The following is a 26258-nucleotide window of genomic DNA, read 5'->3' as shown; positions in this document are numbered from 1 at the left end:
GCGTCACGTGACACAAGAGCACGCGTGTGTTAGAAATTTAATCCGTTCCTCCGTCAGTGCGCGACTGACAAGCAATAGTGAAATATTCGTGTTGTTCGCTCCTTCATAGAAACATCGTGGGCTGTTAAATTAACATAATTTTTTTATTTGGAGAGAACTGTGGCAATGTTGATAGTGAATGCTCCAGAATTCAAAAAAAGAATGCTGCTAAAGTGAGTATCATTTGTTATAAATAATTAAAAAATCACAAATGAATAATACAAAATGTTAAATTGAATGAGAGGTAACAATTAGGTGTCTTCCAGGTATTTTAATTCACCAAGGTTAAATGATTCAAAATTCAAATTCTGTTAGCGTAATCGAATCAACGAGAGATTTGGTTAATGTAAAAAGATTTAGCACGATAAAACCGCAAATTGTGTACGAAAAATTAAATTACCTACGATACAAGTCCGATTGTTAAAGGTTATCAATTATCAGAGATAAATTTTAAGGTCAGTTGTGACGTATACGTGCATGTACTATGTGCATTTTATGGCAAAATTCTCGTTAGTTTTTTTTATTTCAATTTGTTAAAAATTGCGGAAAGTAACTGTACAGGAAAAACTTTCGTTATCATTGTTAAATGTTAAACATACGATAGTGGGTGACACAGAAAAATGTAACCTAAGTGGGAACGAATAATTGTATTTACAAAACGATTTTCTAAATTGTCTGAACAAATAAGGACTTCTAATATTTAACTTGGGAATTCTTTCAACTTATGAATTGTTGGGTCAAAGTATTGTCACCTGCTTAAAATCAGAAAACGAATTTTTATGTAGAAGTAGCAACAGTTTGTTTATTTATTCACATAGTTACAATGAATTGTTTCTATGACTAAACTCAAATAAAAAAGTTTTAATAAATTAGGGTCAAAATGTGTGGAGACTATCTAAATTTAGGTACCCTACTTTAAGAATAAATAGTTGCTGAAACTAATTAGCTGTTAAAATAAAATAGGAACATTTCCAAATAACCTAAATAAATATTTTTGAATTTTATTTACTACTAAATTTTTCGGCTTATAGATAAATTATCAGTTTAAGATTAGAGTCTAATGCATTTTCTATCAGCTTGATACTTTTTGCGGAGGTCATGGAATTACGAAAAAATTTATTTCGTTTGTATATTTTTTTAGTATTTTAGTTATTTTGTTTGTTTTAAGTAAACAACACTGTTTAAAAATTACAAATTGTATAAACAAAATAAAATTGCATACTTTTCACCAAGAGCCAAATTTTCTGTGCGCACTGAACAAATAATTTTTTTTTAAATTGTTGTATTTATGAAGCCTCCACAAATTAATGTTTTTGGGAGGCAATGAATCGAGCAATTTTATAGTTGTTTTTGTAAAATATATCATTTGGTTAAAATTATGAAATTTTACTTTAAATTATTTGTTTCTTATCAACATTTTGAAATCATACATTTTCGAAAATATTACAAAAATTAAATATCATAAAACACTTCTTCTCTTTTTCTGGATGCGATCAAAATGGATCGTCTAAATCCGATTTGTTTATAAAAGAATAGTCCACATGTTTGGAACATCTTCATGAACAAACTTCATGTTTTATCTCTAACTACAAAACTGTAAAAGTTATATAAAATATTAATCTTAATCTGCAATAAAAACATCTTGATAAAAATGTTGTGAAATTCTTATCATTATTATCTATCTATCTGTTTGCTTGGAAAAACAAAATTTTTATCATGAAAAAATAAAATTTAATATTCTTGTATCGTTTGATACGAACATTAGACAGACTGTAACCTGAGCCTAATAGTTTATTGGATTTTTAAATTCCGTAGGAACCGCTTCAGGTACTACTAAAAGTGCTTCTTTATGAATTGTAATAGGCCAAAACTATCCAACTCAGCGGCTGTCGGCGTAGATCATCAAACTCTGAAAACGCGTAGGAATGAAAGACAATTTCGTAAGTGTAACAGGCGTTTGAACAAAATTTATCTGGGTAGGTGGGCATCAGGTTATCAGGTTATCAGTTGGCTGGAGTGATGCCGTGGTGGTCTATAAATTTTAAAAATCAATACCCATTAATTATTTTAAATAAACTAATGTCTGGAACGGGTTATTGAAACAAATTGTCAGAAAAAAAAACACCGAACAGGTGTTACGCATACCTTTATCTATAGTGCGTTCGCTTAATCAATCATCTCAATGTAGCTAATCGTAATGTTTTATTCATGTGAATGGAAGAGGCGTGCATAATTATTTTTGAACACAGCATCCCGTTTAAATAAAACGAGTGATGTAAATGTTTATAAACTAAGAATATGCGGCAATAAATGGAACGGAATGACTAAATAAGCAGATGGCCCAATAATCAAACAGATTGCTCGGATTTTTTGTTTAATTGTACTAGATAAACCGCTTGGTTTTTCTACGCATTTCTGTGGAAATGTTTATATTTTTCCCGTGACTTGACGTTGTGGCGACCTTGTCAATAATGCTAAATTATTGTTGTCGTGCCGTGTACTTTTGCTCATTATGAATCATAAAGGCCGTACAACAGCAGCGCCCTCTCGCTTACGTCAAGTAACTACCGCGCCTGACATTGTTTCGCTGGCGATCATTTTAGATAAATAAATTCGTGTAATTGCCGTCATCAGCGAAGGAAGAGTTACAAAAAACCGAATTGCACGTTTTTAGTGAAATAGTGCCTTATTTTCTGATGTGTGTAGTGTCCGATAGAGAACTGTCAGTTTATAGGTTATACAAGTGTCATCAAAGTTCAAGAGCCTCCCACTTAATGCCACCGACTGACATTTTCCAGTGAATTCTCGACATAATGGCCCTATTCAAAGTACAAGCGCTTTACGACTTCGTCGGCGAGTCCAATTCTGCCGAACTGTCCATTACAGCAGGAGAAATATTGACAGTAACAAGGGAGGACATTGGAGAGGGGTGGTGGGAAGGTTTGAACAGCAAAGGAGAATCGGGACTCTTCCCCCAGGCTTATGTCTCTAAAATGGAGAATTCTCAACCACCGAGTGTGCCGCCTCCCTCGTTACCACCACAGAATGATTGGGGGGCCTCACAACAAGATGATGATTGGGATGATGAGTGGGACAATGATGACACATACAGTGAAGTTGCTAATAATGCACCGCAGTACAGCACTGAACCTAACCAGAATCAGTATCAATATAATTATGGAAGTGGACAAGTTGACAATGTCTCAGAAAGCAATTTTAGTGTGGACAACAGAACGCAGCACAAGAAAAGTTTGAATATTTTTTCTTCGTATGTCAAGAGCGGACTTGAAAGTTACATCCTTGGTAATACTTTTATTTGATGTTTTTATGTATACCTGATCTCCTCCACTGTTCCATGATGTAACTGCACAGCAAATATTTGGTTCTGTTTACTTATGATACTAGATAATCTTTTTTAACAAAAATGCCGTAGTAGTTAGTCATTCTTTCTACTTAGGATAAAAACTCATATCTTGCTCCTATTTGAGTCACACGTGTTAATCAGTGCGTTTATTGAAGTTATACAATACCAACTACAAGCTCTGAACTATAAATACGAAACAATTAAATTAATTCTAGGAAAGTGGAACGTTTACTTAGGATTTACTGTGGTCATAAAATTTCCATCACTGTTTTTGCCAATTAGTGGCTAATAATAGAGGTCTTTTTATTTCTTCTGGTTCTTGTCCTTTCGCCTAAATAAAATTTTAATCACTTTACTCTATAAAAATTGGTATTGGTTTAGCCAATTAAGTAAAATTAGGCCTTTATAAGAAGTGTCATTATAATCATATTGTTCTGCTACGGTGGCTCCTAGAATGCATTCTCTGGTAAATCATCGAAATGAATTAGATGACATGTTATAAAGTTCATAATTTTTTGTCAGGTGCAAAATACGAAAATTCACCTTGACTGAATTTAGTAATAAAAGAACATAATAACCGCCGAATTAACAATTTATTCTGTTAAAATCTGAGAAAATACTGAGGAAAATAAGATTTTTTTTCAGAGAAACGTGTTGTGTAAATAATTTCTTCGCTACGTAATTTTTATGCTGCATTACAAAACACGAATGGCAGTGTCGACACATTCTTCCTTATCTTAGTACAAACGTCTTTAAATTTTCCTTATGATGGCTGTACATACAAATATAAAGAACATCGTAATAAGCAAAAACGTCACATTCTGCACGTAAGAGTAATTTCGCCGCAGAAGATAAAATTCGTTCGTAATTGGTGGAACGAACTGTAATTTGTCTTATTAAAATTTATTTTAATGAGATTTTTAGAGATATTTTTTTAATTCTAGATTTAAATTTTTTACATTATCCCTCTGTGGATTTTAGAATTTTAGGTCATTCATACTCTAACTTTATTTGACAATGAGATTCAGATTAGATTGTAAATTCTCAGAGAAAAATCATATTTGTTCCGACTCTGTTTTTCATATTTCACCTGTTAAAACGCTAAAACTTACATTTTGAGTGCTATTTGAAAAAACTCGCAATCCTCAAATTTCGTATGTTTTATTTTATTTTTGCTTTTAAATATTTAGAGCTTTAATTTTACAATTTTCAGAGTTAAATCAGAGATGTTAAGAGTGTATCATTCTTAGAAAAACATTAAGATTTTAAGGGTAATCAATAGGAAATCAGGGGAAGTTTTATGAAATCACAAGGAAATAAGGGGAAGTTGGACGAAAACACAAGAAAATCAGGGGAATTGAGACGAAATTACAAGGAAATAAGTAGAGGTTGGACGAAATCACAAGGAAATCAGGGGAAGTTTTACGCAGTACAATATAGACCATTTTTAAGAAATATTAACTCTTGGGTCAAATCTTACAATTTAGATCTTGTTTATCTGAGAAATAAACAAATTCTGAGATATAAAGTACAATAAGTTTTCAAATTTGAATGATTTTTTTATCTTTTTCATATTATGGAGAGCAGGAGATTTTTTCCTGACAAACCTTTTTAAAAACTGATTAAATAACCAAGCGATAATCTGCTACATACAACCACAGAAAAAAAATATAAAAACGTAAGTCATTGTTCCAAAATTTCCAAATTAGACTTTGTTTTACGTCACTAGGGTTCATTATAATTGTAAATTGAAACATAATTTAATTTAACATGATAAAATTTTATAAACTTCGTTTTAATTTGAGAGATGCACGTGTTTCAGGAAATTCATATCATTATCATAATAACAGTATAAAAATGAAAAATCCTTGAACGCGTAGATAAACAAGCACACTTGTGGCTGCTAAATTTTACCAATCGAGAGTAATCAGAACAAATCCAGCATCACTAAATTAACACAAATAAAATTCGCTTATCCTGTCGAAGCAAACAATAGTAGTTTAAACCTGCCATTTTCTCCTTCAGCTTAACTCCCTCGCATTCCTCGATTTATTGTCTGTAAGCCATTCCCTTCATTGTCGGTCTTAATTTAACTCGTCTATTTTCGCTCGGAATCTCGATCAGATAGTAATTTTCAGGCACGCTAAAGCAGGATCCCTCATCCCACACGAAAGTCGGAATATTCCGAGAAAACGACAACTTGTATCGATGGGATTTGATCTCGGAGCCTTACACTGTACAAGTAACATCACCAAAAAAGGCATCAAAAATGGGAGGTCTGAAATCCTTCATCGCATACCAATTAACACCGTCGTTCACTGGAATTGAAGTGTCACGGCGCTATAAACATTTTGATTGGTTACATAACAGACTTTCGGAAAAATTTAGTATTATCGCGATGCCTCCATTACCTGATAAACAAATATCGGGGCGATACGAAGACCAATTTATTGAGCACAGAAGGGTGCAGCTCCAGGAGTTCGTCAATTATGTCTGTCGGCATCCTGTGCTGTCAAGTTGCGAGGTTTGGCAGCACTTTCTTACTTGTACGAACGAAAAGCAATGGAAAGAAGGGAAGAGAAGAGCGGAAAAGGATCAGTTAGTCGGAGCGAATTTCTGTCTCTGTGTTGAAGCACCGGATAAAGACTTATTAGCGTCGACAATCGAAAGTAAAATTGATACAAGCATATCATACATTACCCAAGTGGATCAATGCATTAAAGCCTTGATGCAAACCGCCGCAGACCAACAGAAAAAATGCGAGAACTTATATAAACGAGAACACACGAAAGTCGGAGAGTCTTTCTTCTCTTTGGGAGTCGCTTTCGAGAGTCGTGAAGGGGGCTTGTTCTCAGACTTGGCAACAGGTAGAAGATCGTGACTGGACACAATTCCCGAATAATAAGGATTTGTTTCAGATATAAAGAAGATAGGGACCACCTATATAGAAATAGCAAGATTATGTGAGGATCAAGCGAAGATTGATTGGCAACCGTTAACCGACAAGCTGTATCTCTATCGAGGTATTACCAGTTCCTATCCGGATATTTTTTCCATGCAGAAACATGCCGAACAAAAGAAGAAAGAGTGCGAGAGGAACAGCCAGCTTCCACTCGTACAAATTTCCGATGTTAGAAAACGCACTGATGTTTTAACTTATTGTGTTTTTGCCGAACTCGATCATTTCCAAACTGAGATGAACACCGAATTTAGATCAGCGATGAAGGCCTTTTTGCAAGAACAAGTCAATTTGTATAAAAATATAGTAAGCAGACTGGAAGACACCTTGAATAGGTTTGAGTAATTTTTTGTTCTTGCCGTTACGTGTTTATTTCCAAGCCAAAACAATTGTGATTTACTTTTTTTAATTTACTATACTGAATTTATATTTACCAATATCTACAATTATGTGCTGTGTATAATGAAATTCCAACTGTTATTTTTATTTATGAATTTAACAGACATATTTTGTATAGTATCATGTCAAATGTAAGCTGTATATTTCTATATTTTGTTAATTAGGGTGTAATAAATGTGCTTACACAACAGAGTTTTCTTTTTATTGATGTTTATCTCCAACTTGAAACGACTAAACAGAACTATCTCAGTGTCAAAAAAAGTGACGTTTCTGAAAATAATTTAGAATTGCTTCGGTAAGGTCGTTATCTCGCTTAGGGTATAAAAAATTGACTTTTCTACATTGTTCTGCCATCTTTTTTTTTAATTTTTTTTACTTTGATTTCTAATTTTTTATTTTGAATTAAAAAAGTAGACTAATTTTATAGGAACTCGTAGATAAAACATTGTTTGTCACACGTGGGATAATGGTCTTATAATACTCGTGCTTTTACAAAGCCCTCGTCAAGTAAAGTTTTGCAGATAGAAATTGGTTTTTATGGCAGCGAAATAAAAATTATCTAGTCATTACCACAGCCCTCCGAGAGCTGACCGTACCCACAATAAATCATATTGTTCCGATATTCCACAGGGCCGGGATTGTTTACACGCTGAGAGTACTACCTGCGAGCTACGTTGTATAGTAACCTCAGTTGACATATACCTAGTAAACATTTTATGGCTTAAGTCAAACCACCCATAGAAATAAAACTGGGTGTTGTAAACTGCAGCCGACAAAGTTCTAGGTAGAGAGTTGACCGATGGTTGAATAGGCCCGCATTCATTTCGTGCTCATTTATGGTCTCCAATCGCAAGGATTAGTACTGCCCGGCCCTCTCATAATGTGGCCATAAAATTTACTAGGTATATGTCAACTGAGTTTACTATAATAGTAAGGGTTGGTGCCATCATTCAACAGATAAAAGTGAAACGGCAAAAATTTGTCACAATAAATTCTGCTACAGATTAATGACGACAATATTTAATATTTCTAAATGCATTATCAGATCATTAAGAACGAATAATAAATATAAGTAGGTAGTCTAAAGTAGCTACATATCACATATCCAAAGATCCGACTGTATGAGTGATCCAAGATTAAAAAAAGTTACTTATTTTTTCAAAGTAGGTGAATTTTAAAATTTTGCGTTAATATTACGCTTCACTACACAATACGGATCTGGGCAAGACCAGCAGCATATTATTTATGACAGGGTAATATTTGCGGTATTGCTCCATTGTTGGCATACTTAACTGCGGCACAATGGGACCCTACCATAAAAACCAATTTCTATCTGCAAAACTTTAACTCATCACACTCGTAATTATAATGATGCTTCTATCCCACTAATTTCAAAATTTAAAAGATACTTCTAATAAATAGGTGTATAATTTTGTAAATTAAATCAATTTTCCATTAGTGGATTAAATTTGACTTTCTCCTTCAAATTGGTTCCCTTCTCTCCGTTTTATGGACTTCTTAATTATCAATTCCCGCGCATTCGGGAGCCAAAATCCCATTCCATCACACTCGATAATTGGAAATCGTCTCCATATCCAGTAATAAGGTAAACAGAAGAGACACTGCTAGAATGATCAATAAGCCCAACCAGTCTTGCCCATATCAGGAAATAGAAATTGACCCATGAAGGTCCGCTTCATTCATCGTTTCTCATCTAATAGATAAATCTGGCAAGCCGTCAAATATGCAGACACCAACAAATAAGCATAAATTTTATGATTCATCCTGCGATTAGTGTATTAAAAATAGCCCCGTTTTTTCAGATGGTCGCCAAAAAGGAATTAGTATGACCACCATCACCTGGGCGTAAAAATGGGGAGTAAAGAGTGCTGCGGTTTGAACTTTATCAAAAACATCTTAAACGTTTTCAACATAATCTTTTTGGTAAGTACGACAATGGTCATTCAACTTGATTGTTTAATAAAACCTTTTTATTTAACGATGTCACGCCCACATTAGCTCCTTATTTGTGAATACTCTGTTGCATGTTAATGAGGACGCAGCTTTTAAAGTGAATTATATAATGTGCAAAGAGATTCTCACGGGCTCGTGGTAGAGAATAAGACTTCTTTGTCGGGATTTATGATGGAGCTTCGATGTCTCTGCTATGATATAATGAGTCCACCCACAGACAGCACGCAAAGTATACCAAATTATACACTTACAAGCCGCCGTGGGTATTCAGTTCTTTGAAACGTTATCTTTGTTGTTTACTTGCTTTTATTGTACGTTGGGGTTTTATCGAGGAAAAAATGTTTGCTTTGTACGAGTCGCCAACTGTTAAGAGAATCATGCTAAATTCAAGAAGGAAGCGAAATCCAATTTAGTAACAATCAGGAAAAAGTTAAAAACTACAAAACCTCGCCTAAGTGTGACATCGTTGTTTTTTTTTTTCACAATTTCGTGATGTAACGTCCTCTAACTGGTTCGAAATTGTTACAGCTAGCAGGTTTGGGTGTTCTCGGTGTTGCAATATGGACAATGATCGACAGATACCAGTATGTGACACTTCTCGCCTCGTTAACTTACCCCATCATCGTCTATTTCCTGCTCTCAGCAGGAGCTCTAGTCATTTTCGTAGCTTTTATGGGCTGCTACGCCGTTCTGAAAGAAAACCGAATCTTGCTAGTATTCGTACGTAGACAACCTTGACATCGCGTGTTTTACTGATCCACTATTTTTCCAGTATATCTTTCTACTCGTTCTCATTTTCCTAATTGAAGCCATGGTCGGAATCCTCGCGTATATTTACGAAGAAAACGTCCAAACGGAGTTGGAAATGAACCTAAATAGCACGTTTCTCACATACTACAAAATTGATGAGGATAAAACCACCGCTGTTGATTTCCTCCAAGAAAACGTACTGTGATAATCAGCGAAAAACGATTTTTCATACTTAGATTTCAGTTCCGTTGCTGCGGCGCCGTTAGCTTCACTGATTGGAAATACAGCAAGTGGCTCATGCACCAAAATAAAGCGAATAAAGTCCCCGATTCCTGCTGCAAAACAATTTCGGAGAGGTGCGGCACGAGCGACCACCCCTCTAATATTAACTACGCCGTAAGTTGATATTTTTAAATTGTAATTAAATTAATTAATTTTTTAAGGGGTGTCTCGACCGGATGGCTTTACACATGGAAGATCATCTTTTTATTTTAAGTGCGGTGGGACTAGGAATTTGTGTTTTACAGATATTTGGGATAGTTTTAGCGTGTAAACTTTATTTTAAACTGAAGAATTCGTACACTGTGGAGAACCATCAAGATACTACGTCTTTTCTACGAGGCACTTAATATGCAACGGGTTTTCTAGTCTGTGATAATAGTGATAATTGTTTGTGTAAATATGTGATGTAAAGTGGAAGGTTGGGCAGAAGAAATGAGGACGTCAAATATAACTTCTGGTTTAAAAAAAAAGTTAAAATTGCTTCTGAGGAGTATTGGTTTCAGGTTCACTCTATTTTCGCCGCGACTAAATATTTATTCAAAAGCTGTGAGTTATTGTATTTTATTTTTAGAGTTCCATTTTACCGAACTTTCAGCTGTTCGGAGAAAGCAGCTTATCGCAGCCGCTTTTTGTCCAATGTGATCGAAAGTAATAAATTCTGGTAGTTACAATAGATTTGGAATTATTGTGTTTTTTTATTACTCCTTAAAAACTTTTGAAGTCTTTATTGGAAAGGTACTTAATAAACTTTCTGGACAAAATGCCTAGAAGATTGGAACATAATTTTCTACCTACAAAAAGAGTCAACATTTCAATCTAATCCGTGGAAAAGTTATACGTTATACGTTATAGGACAATGGCAAGGTCCCCACCGCTAAAAAAATATTTATTCTCTTTTTTTTGTCGATTGAGATTTCCATTAAATGTTTGTGTAATTGATAAAACATAACCCCTCTTTTTTTTCTAAAAAAACTATCGATTTTTTATGTAATCTTTAAACTAGAAAGGATACAAATATGTTTAAAACAGAGCATCAAAAAGGTGATTTAAAATACAAAAACTTAACTACTGACACGAGTTTTATAGCCAGTTTCCCACAGTCGTATGCTAGTTTATAACTTCGCCGGTTTTTAAATGATGTATGGAAGAACGCAATATTGTTAAAAATATTTTTATGTTTGGAAACATTTCTTTTACTCAAATCTGCAACTTTCAAGATGTCTAATGTAAGATAATAATAAATGAGCTACAAATAAACTTAAGAGCTTTTTAAACATTGTTATTTACTCTAAATCACTTAGGAAGCATATTTATTATCATTACCAAGAGGTAATTATAAAATTAGTATTTTATTTATATTATGTAATTTTTATTCAGATTGTATGTAAGTGTGTACTGAAACTCTTCTGTGGTCGTAGAGAAGAAAAAATAAGTTTTTTCGTTACTAATTAAGCCGTCTAAATGTCTTCTCTTGTCGTAGAAAACTAGAATTGGTGCTTTTTAATACCGTCCTTAGACAGTGGGATGTAAAATGTTACTTCTGGACCAGAATATTTGGCGTTTTAAAAAACTAGGCAGGATTTAAAAATTTTGGAGTAAACTGCCGAAAACTACTTAAATCTTTCAAAAAATAATAATTTTTATGCACCCCAAAAGTACCTAAATACCTGTAGACTGCTCAAAAATTGGACACACGAAAAAACCGTTGACAATCTCTCAAAATAATGCAAAATTACTGCAAAAGCACCTTAAAAAACTTTATAAATTCGCTTGTTTTTAGACACCTTAAAATGAATTTTTAATTTTGAACGAGATCAATTGGCGTATGCAAAAATCATTGCTCTAAAGGATATGAAACCGAATAAAAAGTCAAAATTCGAAATATTCTAGTTCAGAAGTAATATTTTACATCCTTCTTTAGACAGCTGCTATAAATAATTTATCCGTGTAAAGAAAAACGTTTATAAATTAGTCTACCATAACATGTTCATCAGAGTAGAACACGTCACTTTAAGGAGTGTTCATTTGTGTGTAGTGTTTCTGATATATTGTTGTTTGTTAGTAAATATTTAAATAATTAACCCAAATTGTTATGTCTCTTTATTAACTAGTCAATAAATATTACAGTCTTTTTTATTTATCTTTTATCACATCGTAGACTGACGAGAAAAAAACATTTAATTATCATTTATGCGGAAGGTAGTTTTCCATGCTTCTCAAATTATCGTAGAACATGTTTTCTTGCGGGGATAACCCAACAATGATCCAAGCCAAAAACGCTAAAACCGATCGCCATAAAGATAAGTGGTTCCATTGAGTAAGCTCACTTTTAGTTATCTGGAAGTAAATAAAAAATAGCGATTATAATATCTTGTGTGTTACAACTTACATTTGATATGGTCTCGTTGTCGTACGATACTAAACCTAATTTATAATCTATTCGGGCAGCTGATAAATGCACAACCAGACAAGTGAAGTAAATTAGTATCACCAAAGAGCTTTTTCTAATATGGAATAAACCTCGGAATTGAGATCTATCGTAATGAGCAACATCGATCCTAAAAATAGCACAATGAGTTGATTATTCACAGAGGGTGGCATTGTGTACTTTTCAAACACGGAAATGAGGCAAATGACGCAGAGGAAGTAAAAAAATGACACGTAAGTGTCGCTAAAATGGGAGTAGTGGGATATAAATTCGCTATCTTGAACGTAAATATTGCTGATGATGTACAACCAATGTCCGAAAGCTAAGCCTCCGAGGAGACCATGGCACAGAGTCGTCAATCTCATCCAGTATTTCTGGAACGAAATCGCCAGTTCCAGGGGATGATATGTCTGAAAACTACAAAAAAATAACACGTGGAAAACCAAAGAGTCTCTTACTTTTTCCCTGGAACGTCTTCTTCAAAATCGTACGCACTCTGACGGTTGAGATTATTAGCTTTACTAACCGCCTCGAACTTATTTTTCTTTTGGACGTAAATCTTATCAGACTTTTTGGGACTTTTCCTTATTTTCTCCACCCGATTGTTGAAATCTTCGTGATTTTCAAAAACATCGTCTTGGAGATCTTCAAGAGCGACCGTGACGTCGTTCCTCGGCTCAAACTCGTCTTCTCTTTTCTTGTGCTTTCGTTTTCCACTCCCTGGAGATGATTCCCGTTTCTTCTTTTTACTCTTCTTCTTTTCTTTGGGGATCATCATTTCTCTGCTGTCACCAATTCCTATTTCGGCATCTCCATGTCGTTTTTTCCTCGATTTTGACTTTTTCGTGGATGATATGATTTCGTCTCCGTCTCTGGTGTTGTATAAATCCTGGATAACATTGTAAGCGTTCATTTCATCGGTGTCCATCTCCCGTCGTCTCTTGTAGTGTTTCCGTTCTTCCGGGCTCAGTAGTTCTAAGTTACCTGAGAGTTCTTCGGGGACTTTTTCATCTTCGTAGAAACTCAAACTTTGGGGTCTGGAGTCAGTGAAATGGGAATGTTTATTGGCATCTCGTTTCATTTCACTTTCTATTAGCGACAGGATTTTTGAATTTATCTGTGACTCTTCATCCACGGAAATCTCCCGACTTGGTGTATTGATACTATAATTATCATTCTTATCTTCGTTCTTCGTTTTATTTTTTTCATCAGAACTGGTGTCAGACTTCACAGTTTTGTGCACTTGAGCCACAGTTTCTTGCTTCATGTCTTCTTTATGCTTATGTTTACGAGGACGTGCTGACATTTTCGAACTCATTTTGAACTGACCGTAATCGATTTTCTAGCGCCAGCGCGGTCACCCCGTCCTTGTTTGTATCGAAGAACATATCAAAATTGCGCGAAATTTTAACAGCGGTTATTACAAACACCTAGACAGAGGATTTTGGTGTATTTATGGCGTTAGAATAAAAAACGCGACATTTTTAAGGGTGGAAACCGGGGCGACCTTTGAGGGTGCGACTACAGTCCGCGCAGGACTACAGCGCGGATTCTGCGTGATTTTGGGAGCTGTGACCTGTTGAACTTTAAGTTTTGACGAGCGGGAGTATTCTTGACCTACAATCTGGGCCGGGGAGCGGTTTTGGGGGTGGATTTTATCGAGCTGGTTATTATTAGCAATGTCATGCAAAAGAGATGTTAAACAAAAAGGGGTTTGTTGATATATTACAAAATATAAAAAATAGTAAAAATAAGGAGAAAACTAATGTTGTTAGTTGTTTGATGTATTTCTGGCTGCCTATACTGAGCTCTTTTTTCTGATTCCGCAATTGCTGGTCGCCTAACTCGCTCACCTGGATCTACCGGAGTTAATTTTCCGGTAATTATCTGTACAACTCCATGAGAATCTGGACGTCCTTGTCGGACCGGTTCCCTTACCGCACGACCGCACCATATAACAAAATGTTGATCTGCTTTCATATATCCATTCTCGCTTCATTATATTTTCCGGTATTTTTTATGCACATCAACCTTGAAAGTTCTGTAACAAAATCGAACGTAATCAATTGAGATCAAAACCACAATTTGTAATAGTAATTACTGCGAATTCTAAATTTAGTTTATTGCATTGTTGTTAAAGCGTAGGTACGTAAGAGAAGCTGTGGGGGGGCTAAACACCGCTTCGATCTTCCTGTGGGGAGCGATTATGACTTATTCTCATTACTTTTTTTCTGGGAAATTTTCCCAAAATTACAAACAATGCTTTTTCTGGTAAAAACGCAAATTGTGTGCAAAAATAAGAATGACGAACATTTAGTTTTTGTTGGTGTGAAAATAAACGGTTGATATCGTATAATAGGAAAGAAAAATAAACGGAATAAGCGATGCTGTACTATTTTTTTGTTGTTAAGGAATCTCTTTCCTAGTCAAGATACAAAGTTTAATATTTTATCTTTGTGAGTCCACAGAAAATGTCAAATTCTAGAAAATATTTTGAAATGTTTTCTTATTGTGACTAAGACTGGCGATAAATTAAGATAGCAACTCTGTTTATAAAAAATTAATGATTATTACATTTGAAGGGCGCGTGGTCAGTGATAATTATTGTGATAAATATGTTTAATTTTCACAACAAAATTGATAAAAATGGGCGAAAATTGCACAATAAGAAGAATGACTTGTTAAAGGGAAAAGCTAACGCAATAATGCGAATTTTTGTGTAGAAAAATTGGAGAAATAATAAATTGGAACTGGGTAATTTGACTAAGGCTGGAATTGATAAACAATTTAAGTTTGGTTGTTGTTTTCCTTGGGAGAGGTGGGAGAAAAATCTTGTAATCAATCATTGCTAAAACTAGTAAATAAATAAATAAGAAGAATCTTTCGCCAGAATCCAAAAAAGCCATGTTGCTGTATTTACATTAATGCAATTTCTCCAAGGAGATTAATTTGTCTTGAAATGAGGAGACTTTTTACAAATAATTGTATTCAACTATGAATAATAACGGCGGTTTCAATTAAGCACAGCTTATGCAGGTTATGACGGTTTTCATCGCATTGAACACATGTATCCACTTTATTGTTAGATTTTACACTAATACATCTGTCAGTCTGGCACAATTCGATTTTTCTGTTATTTTAATTATTGCTTCATCTGACCATTTGGTTAGGCGCTTGGAGAACCACAAACCGCAGGCAGAAAATCAAAAGAAAACGTCACAAAATCGTCATTAAAAAAATACTAATAAGTGCCTGTACGTCATGGAAAAATCTTTTCTCTTTAATTACATCTCTTACTCATCTAGCGTTGAACATTTTGTTCAGTGGATTAATTGTGGTAGAAAACCACAACAAACAATAATTCTCACGGTATTACGTACCACATGCATCATCTTACAATAAATCAAGGTAACAAATGATTATCCAAAATCAATGTACCTACTTACTCATTGGATGTTAGTTTTCCAATTTGGTGGTTTCTAAGAACTGAAGAACTTAAAATAACCAAATGGTTCAAGTTTATTTGCACTTGAATACCTATAAATGCAGACGCGCATGTAATAATCAGTTTTGGGAAAATTTGTGATTATTTTGGTAAGATTACTTCTATTGTTAAGTTTTGCTAATCGTGTCTATTTAGGTACAAATAACTTTTAAAGCAAAATGGACGAATTTGATAAAATTGCATGTAAAGATCCACCCATTCTTTATAACAAAATGGAGAATGCGATTGAAATCGGATTGAATTCAAAAAAGAATTCACTCATTGGTTAGCATTATCTTTATCAAAGCCGTTTTTATAACAAAAAAACACACTAACTATTCATTAATTGGCTAGATGTCTAAATCTGTTGTTTATTGGATACATTTTAAGCTAATTAAATCAATCCATTGATGATAACATAAAAAACGCATAAAAGAAAGAAAATTGTGCTTTGGATTTAATGCCTAACTTTTTTCTTGACTTTTGTTTAATGGATGAAAAAGACAAAAAAAAAATCCAATTACAGATCATTTTTAAAAGTTTGACGTGGAAAACATTCGTCCGCACGAAACAACAAACTATTTGTAAACAAGAGTGTAATTATAAATTTTTCCATCAATTCATTCATGAATAATTTTATGGATTTAATGTAATATAAAATTAGTCGAAAATTTAACATACGCATTATTTGTAATTCTGATAGTTTTTACGGTAGAATTTGAAGAAGTCAAAATTTTTGTGTTGTTTAATAACTGTACCAAATCACAAAATCGTAGAGTAAAGAGCACATTTTTTTCAAAATTTTGTTTTATAGACAACTCCAAAATCATTAATTGTTAAAATTCGTGATTTTCCTAATTTATGTTCTACAGCCATAAAATTTAGGGTTACAATTAGTTAAAAAGTTACAATTCCATAAATGTGCCGAATCACAAAATCATAGAGCCGAAGATACAAATTTTAGAAATTTTCAATTTTGAATAAACCATTTTTAATATGAAAAACTGTCCACCTTTGGCTACGCTCGTGTTAAGATAATTATTTTTTATTTAATCTTTATAAAAAATATACAAATTTCAACAGTGCATGTTTACAAATCCTTTTAAAGCGGTCATAAATTGTATTCTAATCCTATTAGATTTATTAGTACAATTAATCTTCAAACTTGAGTGGCACATTTGATATTCAAACCCAATTGGAATAATTTATTTTAAACGTGCTCTGATTTCTGTTAGGAATTTGTGGAAACTGATCGTATTTATTTTATTATTGTTTCCTTGTCTCCTAATTTAACAAATCCGGGACGTCCAAATTCATATTAATTTACATAGGCATTTTAGTATACTGAGATTCGACAATTTTTTATAAGCTAGTGTCATGAATAATAAATTGGAACCGGACCCCTCGTTTGCTAATTATTGTTTACTTTACATTTACAATATCTTAGACACAGCCAATTAAATCCGGAAAACTTTTAATCAAACCCATATGTTGTTTATGGTACCACTGATAAACTTATAATACATAACAGCATTTCCTACCCATTCTAGGCCATAAAATGTAAGCAAGCATCCACTTTAGTCTTTTATTTTCGGAATTCCACACTTTTTGCCCAGATAATTTAAATCTCCACGATCCTAAAAGAGATGCAGCATGGAAATTGGATTTACCAATGAGTATTGTCAGCATCTTATTTCTATTGTTATACGTTGGAATGCCCTATTATGTCATTATGTAAATGCAGCCCATATAGCCGCGAAGTACTACGCAAATGTAAATGATAACTCCAATTAATCACCTATTTATTAAAAAAGCGATAGTTCCGCGTTTTGATTATTAAAATTTATTGTCGCAGTCGTATCCCACCCATTGCATACGTATCTTTGATTTGAATACAGTCTATGAAGCGTGTTGCTGGTACCATCGTTGAAATGTCATGAAAACTATAATTCCATCAAACCAATTATAATGACGTCGATAAAATGATTATCTTCTAACGTAAATAAAAGAAGATTATCATTTTTTACTTCCTAGCTTGCGGTATGGTTAACATGTGGTTTAAATGAAGTATTGTGACGTCAAACTGGTAAAAAGTAATGAGAAAGCTAATGCAATATGCTTGACATGGTGAAAAGAAAGCTGTTAATGGCTGGTACCATGAAAGTAATGCATTAAGCATAAGAATTTATCTCATTAAAGTATTTAGTTTTTTCTAGATTTTAGATCGAGCGGTTTTGAAGCTGTTTCTAAATTCAATAAAAAAATTAGTTGCTAAAAGGCAGATGAAATAATATTCAATATAAAGGATTTCGTAATAGTTAATTTAGTTTTTCTAAACAAGTTTAGTATCAAAGTGCAGAATTGTGCCCAGCAGTAAACTCCATTTGTTGCAACTTTCTCCAATGATATCAACAGTTTTAAGAGCAGATTACTTTTCACTTTTATCGTTTGTCTTAATCAACAAAATAAGAAGAAAACGTTTCCAAGTATTAAAGATAAAGGTAATTGTTTTTTTGTCTTATTAGATCCTTTGAAATTTTAATTTCTTGGGATTCTCTTGAGGTTGCCATTTCTGTTCGCATTTTCTATTTTCATATTCTTTGACTGAAACTCTAAAATGTAAGATTCTTTTGGTTTCATTGATATTATTCAAATCATTTCATTTCATTTCATTTCATTCATTTATATTTTCCGTTTTTTTTGTTTGAATTCTTCAGGTTTTCGAATTTTTTAGTTTGAAATTTTTGGAGTTTCTTTAATTCCATGAGATTTTTGGAACATTTTCATTGCTTGTTGCATATCCTTCCTTTTTTTGCCAATTCTTTTTAAATATTCAGGTTTATAGTTACTGCAGTTTTTTATTCAAACTGTAATATTGAAATAAACTTAAAACTGGAAGCAGTTTTAAGGAACCACTTTAAGAATTCAGAGATTAGAAAGTGAAGCGCAATATCATTAATTTCTTCGTATGTATAAAATTTTCAAACAAGCTAATACTAATAAGCGAGAATTAAGTATTATTATTTTATTCAGGCGCAAACAAGAAGTTCTTTATTTCTTAGTTTGTTAATAAGTTCTCAAGATCACCTTGAACAGGAAATTTTTCACTGAAACGAAGTATAACTGTGTTTAATAAAAGGAAGTAAAAAATAATGATATCCTCTTGTAATATAATTATATAGGATTAACAGATAAATATTACGGTGACACAATACACCCTTAAGCAAATTCAACACATTTTAAGGACATAATAATTTGTTGACTCGAAACTCTTAACTTGAAAATATTTTCGTGGATGACACGTTTTCAACAAATATTTATAAGAGTTTTCCCGTCGTCATAAAAGTATTTTCCTTTTCCCCCACACTGAAAATAATCCCCAGAGCTTAGTGTATGTTTATTTTTCCTCCAAGTCAGACAATGTCAAAACTGCAAGGTAATTTCGACCTTTGAATAATTAATATAACTCTATTAAGTAACAAATTAGACGCATTAGTAAAATATTTGATATTTGATTGCAACAACGAAAAGGTTACATTTACTCCAATGAGAGCGCTTGAAATCAAAGCAACAAGCTTTAAAAAAATCATTATCACGATCAACCACCGAAAGGGCAAACCGCAACACAATTTATGTAGCCACATAACAATTATCTCAGACACGATAATAGCATAGCGAGCTAGTCAAGTTGGCTATACACTTAAATCTTTCACTTGTTTCTTGGAGGAGAGAAGCAAAGTAGGCCGTGAAGAGCAGTGCCAACATTGAGTCGATAGCAATCGTCGAGCACGGTACGTTCGCGCTGTTGCTTGTCATATTTTTGAATCGAAACGGCAAAATTTAGTCGAAACAAAGCTCGTTTTGTTTAAATTGGTTTTTCTATCGACGGATGTAGAAAACGTTGAAAAATTGTGCGATTTGTGCCAAACAATATGGTTCTACTTTCGAGAGAAACAGACATGGAAGACGCGGTAAGTGGAATTTTTTTTATTGAAGATTATCGGGGAAAGACAGAGGTCAATATTGAGTAAAAGGTATCAAAGGGTCGCGAGATGATAAGAATTTTAATTCAGTTGCTATGTATTGAAGATTATTCGAATTTATGATTTGTAATCTTTTCGTAAATAAAATGATATGGCGAATTTGGATTGTGCTGGCGAAACAATAGTGGGATCCGTTTTGTCATGGATCAGTTGTTCAAATTTTGCAAATTTTTTAGCATAAGGCTCAAGTGGAAATGTGAAGGTTACACACAATGGAATGTTTTGACATTGTTCGTTTTTCTAGCAGAACATTAAAATGTAAATTTTCTAACACGACCATAAATATCACGGCAGATAATAACCACGTTTTAATTGGAACAATAGATCGAAGTGGTTACGCAACCACTCGGGACCAAAATTTCGGTGATTCATAATCAACTCTTGGATTCCTGAGAACGATCCGGCGTTGCACCAACTTGTGAAATCAAAATACCACAAGTAAAACGAGCACTTTCTCCGTGAGTCATGCCATTTGGTCCGAGTACCACCCAACGGTTCTTTTTTTTTTGGGAGTGGTTTGTAATTTCCTGTGCAGTTCCTACAAGAATTCCAAAATTGTTACGAAATGCAAAACAACGACAAGTGAGAGGCAGTCGGATCACGTTCTCAGTCGGGAAAACCAAGTTGCCTTGGAGCTTCGCAGGACAAGCCTCCATGTCCAAAATTGTCTTTACGTAATACTTGGATTTTCCAAGAGAAAGTCCATTGTACTGAGATAACGAATTTTGAAAATATTTACGCTCCTTGAGCGCAAATTGTGCTAATGTGGGCGTCAATTACTATTAGTGGTCTGTGATTCAAGACTGACTTAATTACAGAATAAATTAAAATTTACATTTAGCTAAAACCGCGTAAAGCTCAGGTGACGTAATAAACAAGCAATGAAATTTCCGAGTAACAAAGGTAGCAGATACGTCTCGCTGTGATCCCAAAAAGGATAAAAGAGTGACGTAGCACCTTCCTTGACAATGCAGTGAATCGAGGATATTTTGACCAAGGTGAACCAAAAGATAGATAGAGAGGGAGCATTCCAAATTTTAGATGTTAGACTAAGAAAGAAGAATGTTAGTTGGGTCCGTGGTTCGGTTTTGTGCACATCTCGTGCGTGTGGGTGCGTGAGGTGGTTTTTCGCACTTTGACTGGAAATAATCTTGGAAACAATGAGGAGGAACTATGGTAATTTTCGGGAAATTTGCGATTTTGCCATTTCCAAATTGAAGCGAAAGCAAGGTCATCTTTGTGGACCATTCATGTAGAACATCCAAATTTAACAAAAATATTTCATCGTCATAAAGAAATCATCTAGTCTGGTCATAGCCGTCACGCTCTTAACCCTTAATGTCATCGACACCTCCGCGTCTGTTTAACCTTCTCTCTAGTCGAAACTTAGCAGCAACGAAGAAACACGTACGTACGTAATTTAATTTTTCTTTCAAAGAGATCAAACAGGTGTCTGTGTGAATGAAGGGTGTTTATGATATCGAGCGAAATTTTAGGTTGTTTTTCTTGTCTAATATTAGCTCATTTGCGCATAAATATAAAGTAAAATAAACAGAACCAGATGGCTTTAACGTCACCCCACAAGAAAAGTCTTCATGACTAAGAATAATCTGCAGTCTCCAGATTTCGCGCATCTCGAAACGAGGTATGTTGTTTGTATCCTTGGCGATTTTCCTAAAGAATCAGGATGTGACATTTTTATTGACAAAATTTATAGCAGAAGTAGATTTATTAATTAATTAAACCGCCGAAATTTTGCCTGCGAGTCTCGATGATTCATGCAATTAAGATGAGCAAAGACATTTAACTGATTGTAGAATAAGGAAATGTGTAGAATCGACCTCGAGCAAAGTGAACCTTAAACACGTACCTCATAAGACCGAGAGAGATCACCGGCCTCGGTGATTGTTAATGTCATAGCTATTTTTGGGTACCGTTCTCCAATTATCTTGTGGTAAGAAGATCAATTAACTAGAAATTGTTCTTACAGATGCCACAAACTGTACCATCAGCCGGGTTCACCCCACCATGTGACTACACAAACTACGCTGATACTTTCGACCTGTCCCTTCTTCCCGGTGGTGAGCAAATAGAAGCTGCTCTTTCCTTCACACCTCCTGAGAAAACCCAACCGAAGATCTACACCACGTTCTACCCCAACTCGCCAGAACAGGACGATTTTCGTCCAGATTTCCAGACTTTGTTGGTCCCGGACGAAGACAAAAAGAACGCGTATTTGGAGGTACCAGCAATCCTGTCGCCAAATTCGTACCGACAGTCAAACGAGGCGAATTTTTACCCGAGTTCACCAGAACTGTCTTTGTATACTCCATCTCCAAGTTCGCTGTATTCGCAGTCTCCAGTTGATGACTTTTTCCATTACGTCAAAAAAGAAGTGTATCCGCCATCGCCATACTCTTATAGAGTTAAAGACGAGAACTTCCTCTCTCCGTGTGGATTTTCGTCACCCACAAGTCCCGCGACAAGCTATTCAAGTTTGTCGTCACCAGAACAAATAAACATCCAACAAACTGAGAACACCGACGTATTAGAGTTGCTGGAAAACACTGTCTTGGATAAACAAATTAAGCAAGAGAGCACTGTGGATTTCGGTAACATCTTGAGTAGTTTTCAAGATTCGGAAAGTTTGAGACGGTTATTGGAAGAAGAGGCGGCACCAGAGACGAAACCGAAAGACCACCAGCTCCTGCGGGAAGTGTTGAGAGATACCAGTTTCCAGAAGAAGTTTAATATTAGACCGATTGAGTTTGGGTTTATTGGAGGTGAAATCAAGATGGAGGAACCTGACGACAACACTCAGAGGGATTTGATGCAGGAAAACATAGAGCCTGTCTTTAACTTGGCCATCGAACAGATGAAGAAAGATGTGGATAACACGTGCACAGCTCTTGGTATCTCTCCAGGTGAGTTCCAATGACTCCACCCATGCTAAAGAACAATGGTTTATTTATCACAACGTACCGGTGACCTTGCGATTACCACACCTAACATTCTATAAGAAGTACCGATGAATACTTGATAATTTGTACGAACGTAACGTGACGATTAGGATACGTTTGTTTGTGTGGGTGAATGTAGAATAATTTTGCTTTGTAATTCCGTCTTTAAAGCAACCACCTGAAGGTTAAGGAGTGTCGCTGATCGACTTTTTTATCAGGAAACCGGTCCAGTTATTTCGCCAGTTTGATGGTTTATTATGGCTATTTTTAATTTTGGAATATTTTTCATTACGGTGCATACCAATCTATTTTTAATCAATCTACAAACAAGAGAAATCTAAATACCGTTCGACTCAGTTTCCACTAGCTCGGATTTTTCTCGTTTCGTGAAAGTAAATATTGATCTGGATGCATGTATTAAACGGTTTTTTCGTTGTACTTGGCCTTAATTATAAGTTTTGCAGATCCCACGCGATGGAGTGCTGCAGATGTGTTGTCTTGGCTGCAATGGACATCCAGACAGTTTGGTCTAGCCGCGCCGCTTCCTGAACAATGGGACGTGAACGGCTCCAGCTTGGTCGTTTTATCTGAAGAAGATTTTACACGCCGATCTCCACAGGTGGGTCCATCATTATGGTTTTACTTTCATGTTTAGCTCATGGGTGTTGAAAAATTTAGGTCGTCTCAAGTAAGGTGAACATAACGGTTTTAGCGACGCGACTTACAAACAAAATCGTCGTAAACAACTTCCTCCACTTCTTGCAGAAATTACTAATAACATTAAATTTAACGAGTGCGTAATCTTGATTGTTGGAGTTAGTCACGTTGTGGGAAACTACAATTAAAAATTTCGTAATCTCTGTGTCATTGAATGACATTCGTCTCGATGAAATAATTTTCGCGAAATCTTAGAAGAGCATTCCTGGGGCAATGTCATCGGACGTCCTTTACGTGGTGCATCCGAGGGGGGGCTATTGCTATTCACAGAGAGAAAGTCTTTCCAAACTGACCTACTTCACCAAATAAAAAAACATGGAATGTGTTTTAATGGATGCCTGTACAATAATTACAGCTATTAATTCGGTCGTTCTAGCATCATTGTAATCCAAAAGAATACCTGTTTTTCTTGTACATAACATTGACCTTTGAAGTATTTGAGTCATCTTTTTCTGTTTTGTTACAGGGAGGAATGATACTTCATGCACAACTAGAAATATGGAAAGCCGCATACTCGGAAGAAGATTTAAACATGAAATGGCAACCAGAAACTACATCAAGCAATGCTTCGAGTGGAGACATGTCGGATGGTAAGTAATGACTCAGGAATTCTAGCTAAACGGCACTATATTAAGGTCACAGGTGCGAGATTCATTTATTAAATAATTATTCGTGCAAAGGACAGATCTTGCAACATGAAAATTTACGTTTACTTTTAACTCTTAAGTTAGTGAGGCTGCACGTTCGAGGTCAAAAGCGAGGACACACATAAAACAAAAATAGAATGAGAAAATATGGAATTTCCATCAAAAGTACATCAATGTAAATTTAGAGGCACGAGTACACAATTTTGGCACGGCAAAACCAAACTGTTTAACAATCTCGATGGTTCAATAACTCGGAAAATTAGTGGAATTGCGTGTTACTTTCTTTTAATTTAGAATACTTTTCTGTGGTACGCTTTAGTTTGTGGTCTAGATCAGACCATTGTACCATTTTAACACCACACGTAAAATCTGACATTTATGAGCTGCAAATCAGGTCAGTCTATTAAAATTTATTTTGGGCTTCTTTATTATTTCCCATCTGTCGTTTGGTAAATTAATAAATTCTTAAGTTTTAAAAAGTTCGTACGTAAAAGAAATGAGTTTTTTTGTCTGCTCAATCGTTTTCTTGCGGCGCACTTTAACGATTGCTTAATTGGATTGTACCAAAATCGTCGTAAATTTCTGCATAAATTACCAATTTTGATGTTCCTAATAAATTGAATTGTAATTAAACTAAATTAGATTTTTTAGTTTCAATAAAAACTGCCTACGATCCATCTCCGGTTAACAACCAGTTTAATTTATTTTGCTAATAAATTTTTGCAAGTTTGGCATAACTTCAAGGAGCTTTAAATATTAAATTCATCACTTATTTATGAAAATTGCCCAATTCCAGTTTAGTGCCAGCCTAAATGAGACAATGGGTTGGTCAAAAAACTCGCTAAACAAGAATCTCGAGTTAATGAGATAACTTTTAACCTAATAGTGTATTCACTCAAAGTCTATAAATATCCAATTTCATAAAAAAACGTTTATTTGCTATATACAGTTGAAATAATTACATTCATGGCGTCTGACCCTTTGCAAAGAATGTGAAAGGTTAAAAAAGACACGCACGTTTTCTTGGCACATTAATACCATTTAAACAAAACTCGTAATAAAATCATATCGATCGAAGTAGTTGCCCTTGGAATTCACCTTTGTTAAACTGTTCCTTTTACCAGTGATTTATTTGCAGATGATGATGAAGAAGCGACTTCATCTCAGACTGATACGACTCGTCCCACGACATCTCGAGCTGGAGGGTCACACATCCATTTGTGGCAATTCTTGAAGGAATTGTTGTCTTCACCACAAACGCATGGTTCTTGTATCCGGTGGCTTGACCGCTCCAAAGGCATCTTCAAAATTGAAGATTCCGTCAAAGTGGCAAGGTTATGGGGAAAAAGAAAGAATCGACCAGCAATGAACTATGATAAACTTAGTCGGTCGATAAGGCAGTACTACAAAAAGGGAATTATGAAGAAAACAGAACGTTCCCAAAGACTGGTTTACCAGTTTTGTCACCCTTACAATTTGTAAGAGTCGTTGTATATATTTATTTATTTTATTTAAGGGTTTATGTTGGGGTGGTGTAGGACTTCGTTTGCATTTTGAAGTTATCAAAATGTAAGTGAATTTGGTCTTTTCGTAGGGTATTACTGCGAAAGTTAATTTAATGTAAATAATGAAGAAAGGAAGGTAATTTCCAAATCTTTTTTAATAATTCTAAGTAAAATATTTGCCGACGAGTAGAAGTTTTGAGGAGGTGTTACTAGTGTCGTTTTCTCTGCCTGTTTGATGCTCGAGTTTACACTTTTGAGCTCAACATTAAGAGGTGATGCTAGTCTTCCAAAACGACAAAAATCGGTGATTTTGGTCCCATATATCTATGATATATTAAGTAAGTAAGTTCTATGAACAGATATATTTTGTAATACTGAATACTCATAAACAAATCCAAATATGTAGGTACTCGAATATAGTAGGTGCTATATTCAAAGTGTTAATTTTAGAAATTGAGATTTTATTAGCGTGTTATTTTTAATTTATTGTTAATTGTTTTAATATGCCCAATGATAACATGTTAATTTTTATTTGTAGTACTAGGAGTTGCAATTGTATAAAGTTTTTAATAAATTTTATTATCAAATTATGAGACTCGATAAAAAAACCGCAAACCTATTGCTAGTTTTAATCTCCATAAAAAACTGTTTGTAAAGATTACATGAACAGTTTCCTTCATTTCAGAGCTCGAGGATGGAAAATGAAG

At 34.5% G+C, this 26258-nt stretch overlaps 4 protein-coding genes across 6 annotated transcripts; 3 read left to right on the top strand and 1 right to left on the bottom strand.

The window, feature by feature from the left end:
- Positions 1 to 45: 45 nt before the first annotated feature.
- LOC148169970 (CD151 antigen-like) lies at positions 46 to 11903 on the top strand. The gene is made up of 6 exons (XM_088043414.1): positions 46 to 212; positions 8585 to 8705; positions 9264 to 9455; positions 9508 to 9681; positions 9729 to 9881; positions 9929 to 11903. Exons 2-6 carry the CDS (start codon positions 8634 to 8636, stop codon positions 10112 to 10114), a joined length of 777 nt encoding a protein of 258 aa, XP_087899540.1. The 5' UTR covers positions 46 to 212; positions 8585 to 8633; the 3' UTR covers positions 10115 to 11903.
- On the top strand, positions 2549 to 6951 carry SH3PX1 (sorting nexin 33-like protein SH3PX1). The gene is made up of 3 exons (XM_088043547.1): positions 2549 to 3342; positions 5542 to 6270; positions 6322 to 6951. The coding sequence occupies exons 1-3, from the start codon at positions 2853 to 2855 to the stop codon at positions 6705 to 6707; spliced, it is 1605 nt and encodes a 534-aa protein (XP_087899673.1). The 5' UTR covers positions 2549 to 2852; the 3' UTR covers positions 6708 to 6951.
- Positions 11850 to 13693, bottom strand: LOC148169969 (uncharacterized). The gene is made up of 4 exons (XM_088043413.1): positions 12654 to 13693; positions 12376 to 12612; positions 12157 to 12325; positions 11850 to 12104 (listed from the first exon to the last, which is right to left on the bottom strand). Exons 1-4 carry the CDS (start codon positions 13511 to 13513, stop codon positions 11952 to 11954), a joined length of 1419 nt encoding a protein of 472 aa, XP_087899539.1. The 5' UTR covers positions 13514 to 13693; the 3' UTR covers positions 11850 to 11951.
- Positions 13694 to 19377: 5684 nt separating this feature from the next.
- Positions 19378 to 26141, top strand: Ets98B (DNA-binding protein Ets98B). Of its 3 annotated transcripts, none has more exons than XM_088044070.1 (5): positions 19378 to 19650; positions 21713 to 22646; positions 23147 to 23301; positions 23866 to 23989; positions 25185 to 26141. In XM_088044070.1, the coding sequence occupies exons 1-5, from the start codon at positions 19612 to 19614 to the stop codon at positions 25526 to 25528; spliced, it is 1596 nt and encodes a 531-aa protein (XP_087900196.1). In that variant the 5' UTR covers positions 19378 to 19611; the 3' UTR covers positions 25529 to 26141. The 3 variants fall into 3 exon arrangements, with proteins under 3 accessions (XP_087900196.1, XP_087900198.1, XP_087900197.1); XM_088044072.1 differs by having other exon boundaries at positions 19387 to 19470; XM_088044071.1 differs by lacking the exon at positions 19378 to 19650 and adding an exon at positions 20380 to 20898.
- The last annotated feature ends 117 nt before the right edge of the window (positions 26142 to 26258 follow it).

Source organism: Gnatocerus cornutus, chromosome 8 (assembly GCF_029298725.1).
Source record: "Gnatocerus cornutus isolate USDA-ARS CGAHR chromosome 8, icGnaCorn1.1, whole genome shotgun sequence".
Classification (NCBI taxonomy): Eukaryota; Metazoa; Arthropoda; class Insecta; order Coleoptera; family Tenebrionidae; genus Gnatocerus; species Gnatocerus cornutus.
The sequence above is the reverse complement of the archived record's forward strand: the minus strand, read 5'-3'. Positions and strand labels throughout refer to the sequence as shown.

Excerpts from the sequence above, each read along its gene's own strand:
- SH3PX1 (XM_088043547.1), top strand. The coding sequence starts at position 2,853 with ATGGCCCTATTCAAAGTACAAGCGCTTTACGACTTCGTCGGCGAGTCC. Across the intron at positions 3,343-5,541 it reads ACTTGAAAGTTACATCCTTG|GCACGCTAAAGCAGGATCCC; the intron begins GTAATACTTTTA and ends AGTAATTTTCAG. Across the intron at positions 6,271-6,321 it reads GTTCTCAGACTTGGCAACAG|ATATAAAGAAGATAGGGACC; the intron begins GTAGAAGATCGT and ends GATTTGTTTCAG.
- LOC148169970 (XM_088043414.1), top strand. The coding sequence starts at position 8,634 with ATGGGGAGTAAAGAGTGCTGCGGTTTGAACTTTATCAAAAACATCTTA. Across the intron at positions 8,706-9,263 it reads TTTTCAACATAATCTTTTTG|CTAGCAGGTTTGGGTGTTCT; the intron begins GTAAGTACGACA and ends AAATTGTTACAG. Across the intron at positions 9,456-9,507 it reads ACCGAATCTTGCTAGTATTC|TATATCTTTCTACTCGTTCT; the intron begins GTACGTAGACAA and ends CTATTTTTCCAG.
- LOC148169969 (XM_088043413.1), bottom strand. The coding sequence starts at position 13,513 with ATGAGTTCGAAAATGTCAGCACGTCCTCGTAAACATAAGCATAAAGAA. Across the intron at positions 12,613-12,653 it reads GAAGACGTTCCAGGGAAAAA|TTTTCAGACATATCATCCCC; the intron begins GTAAGAGACTCT and ends ATTTTTTTGTAG. Across the intron at positions 12,326-12,375 it reads CTCATTTCCGTGTTTGAAAA|GATCGATGTTGCTCATTACG; the intron begins GTACACAATGCC and ends TGCTATTTTTAG.
- Ets98B (XM_088044070.1), top strand. The coding sequence starts at position 19,612 with ATGGTTCTACTTTCGAGAGAAACAGACATGGAAGACGCG. Across the intron at positions 19,651-21,712 it reads AAACAGACATGGAAGACGCG|ATGCCACAAACTGTACCATC; the intron begins GTAAGTGGAATT and ends TTGTTCTTACAG. Across the intron at positions 22,647-23,146 it reads AGCTCTTGGTATCTCTCCAG|ATCCCACGCGATGGAGTGCT; the intron begins GTGAGTTCCAAT and ends TAAGTTTTGCAG.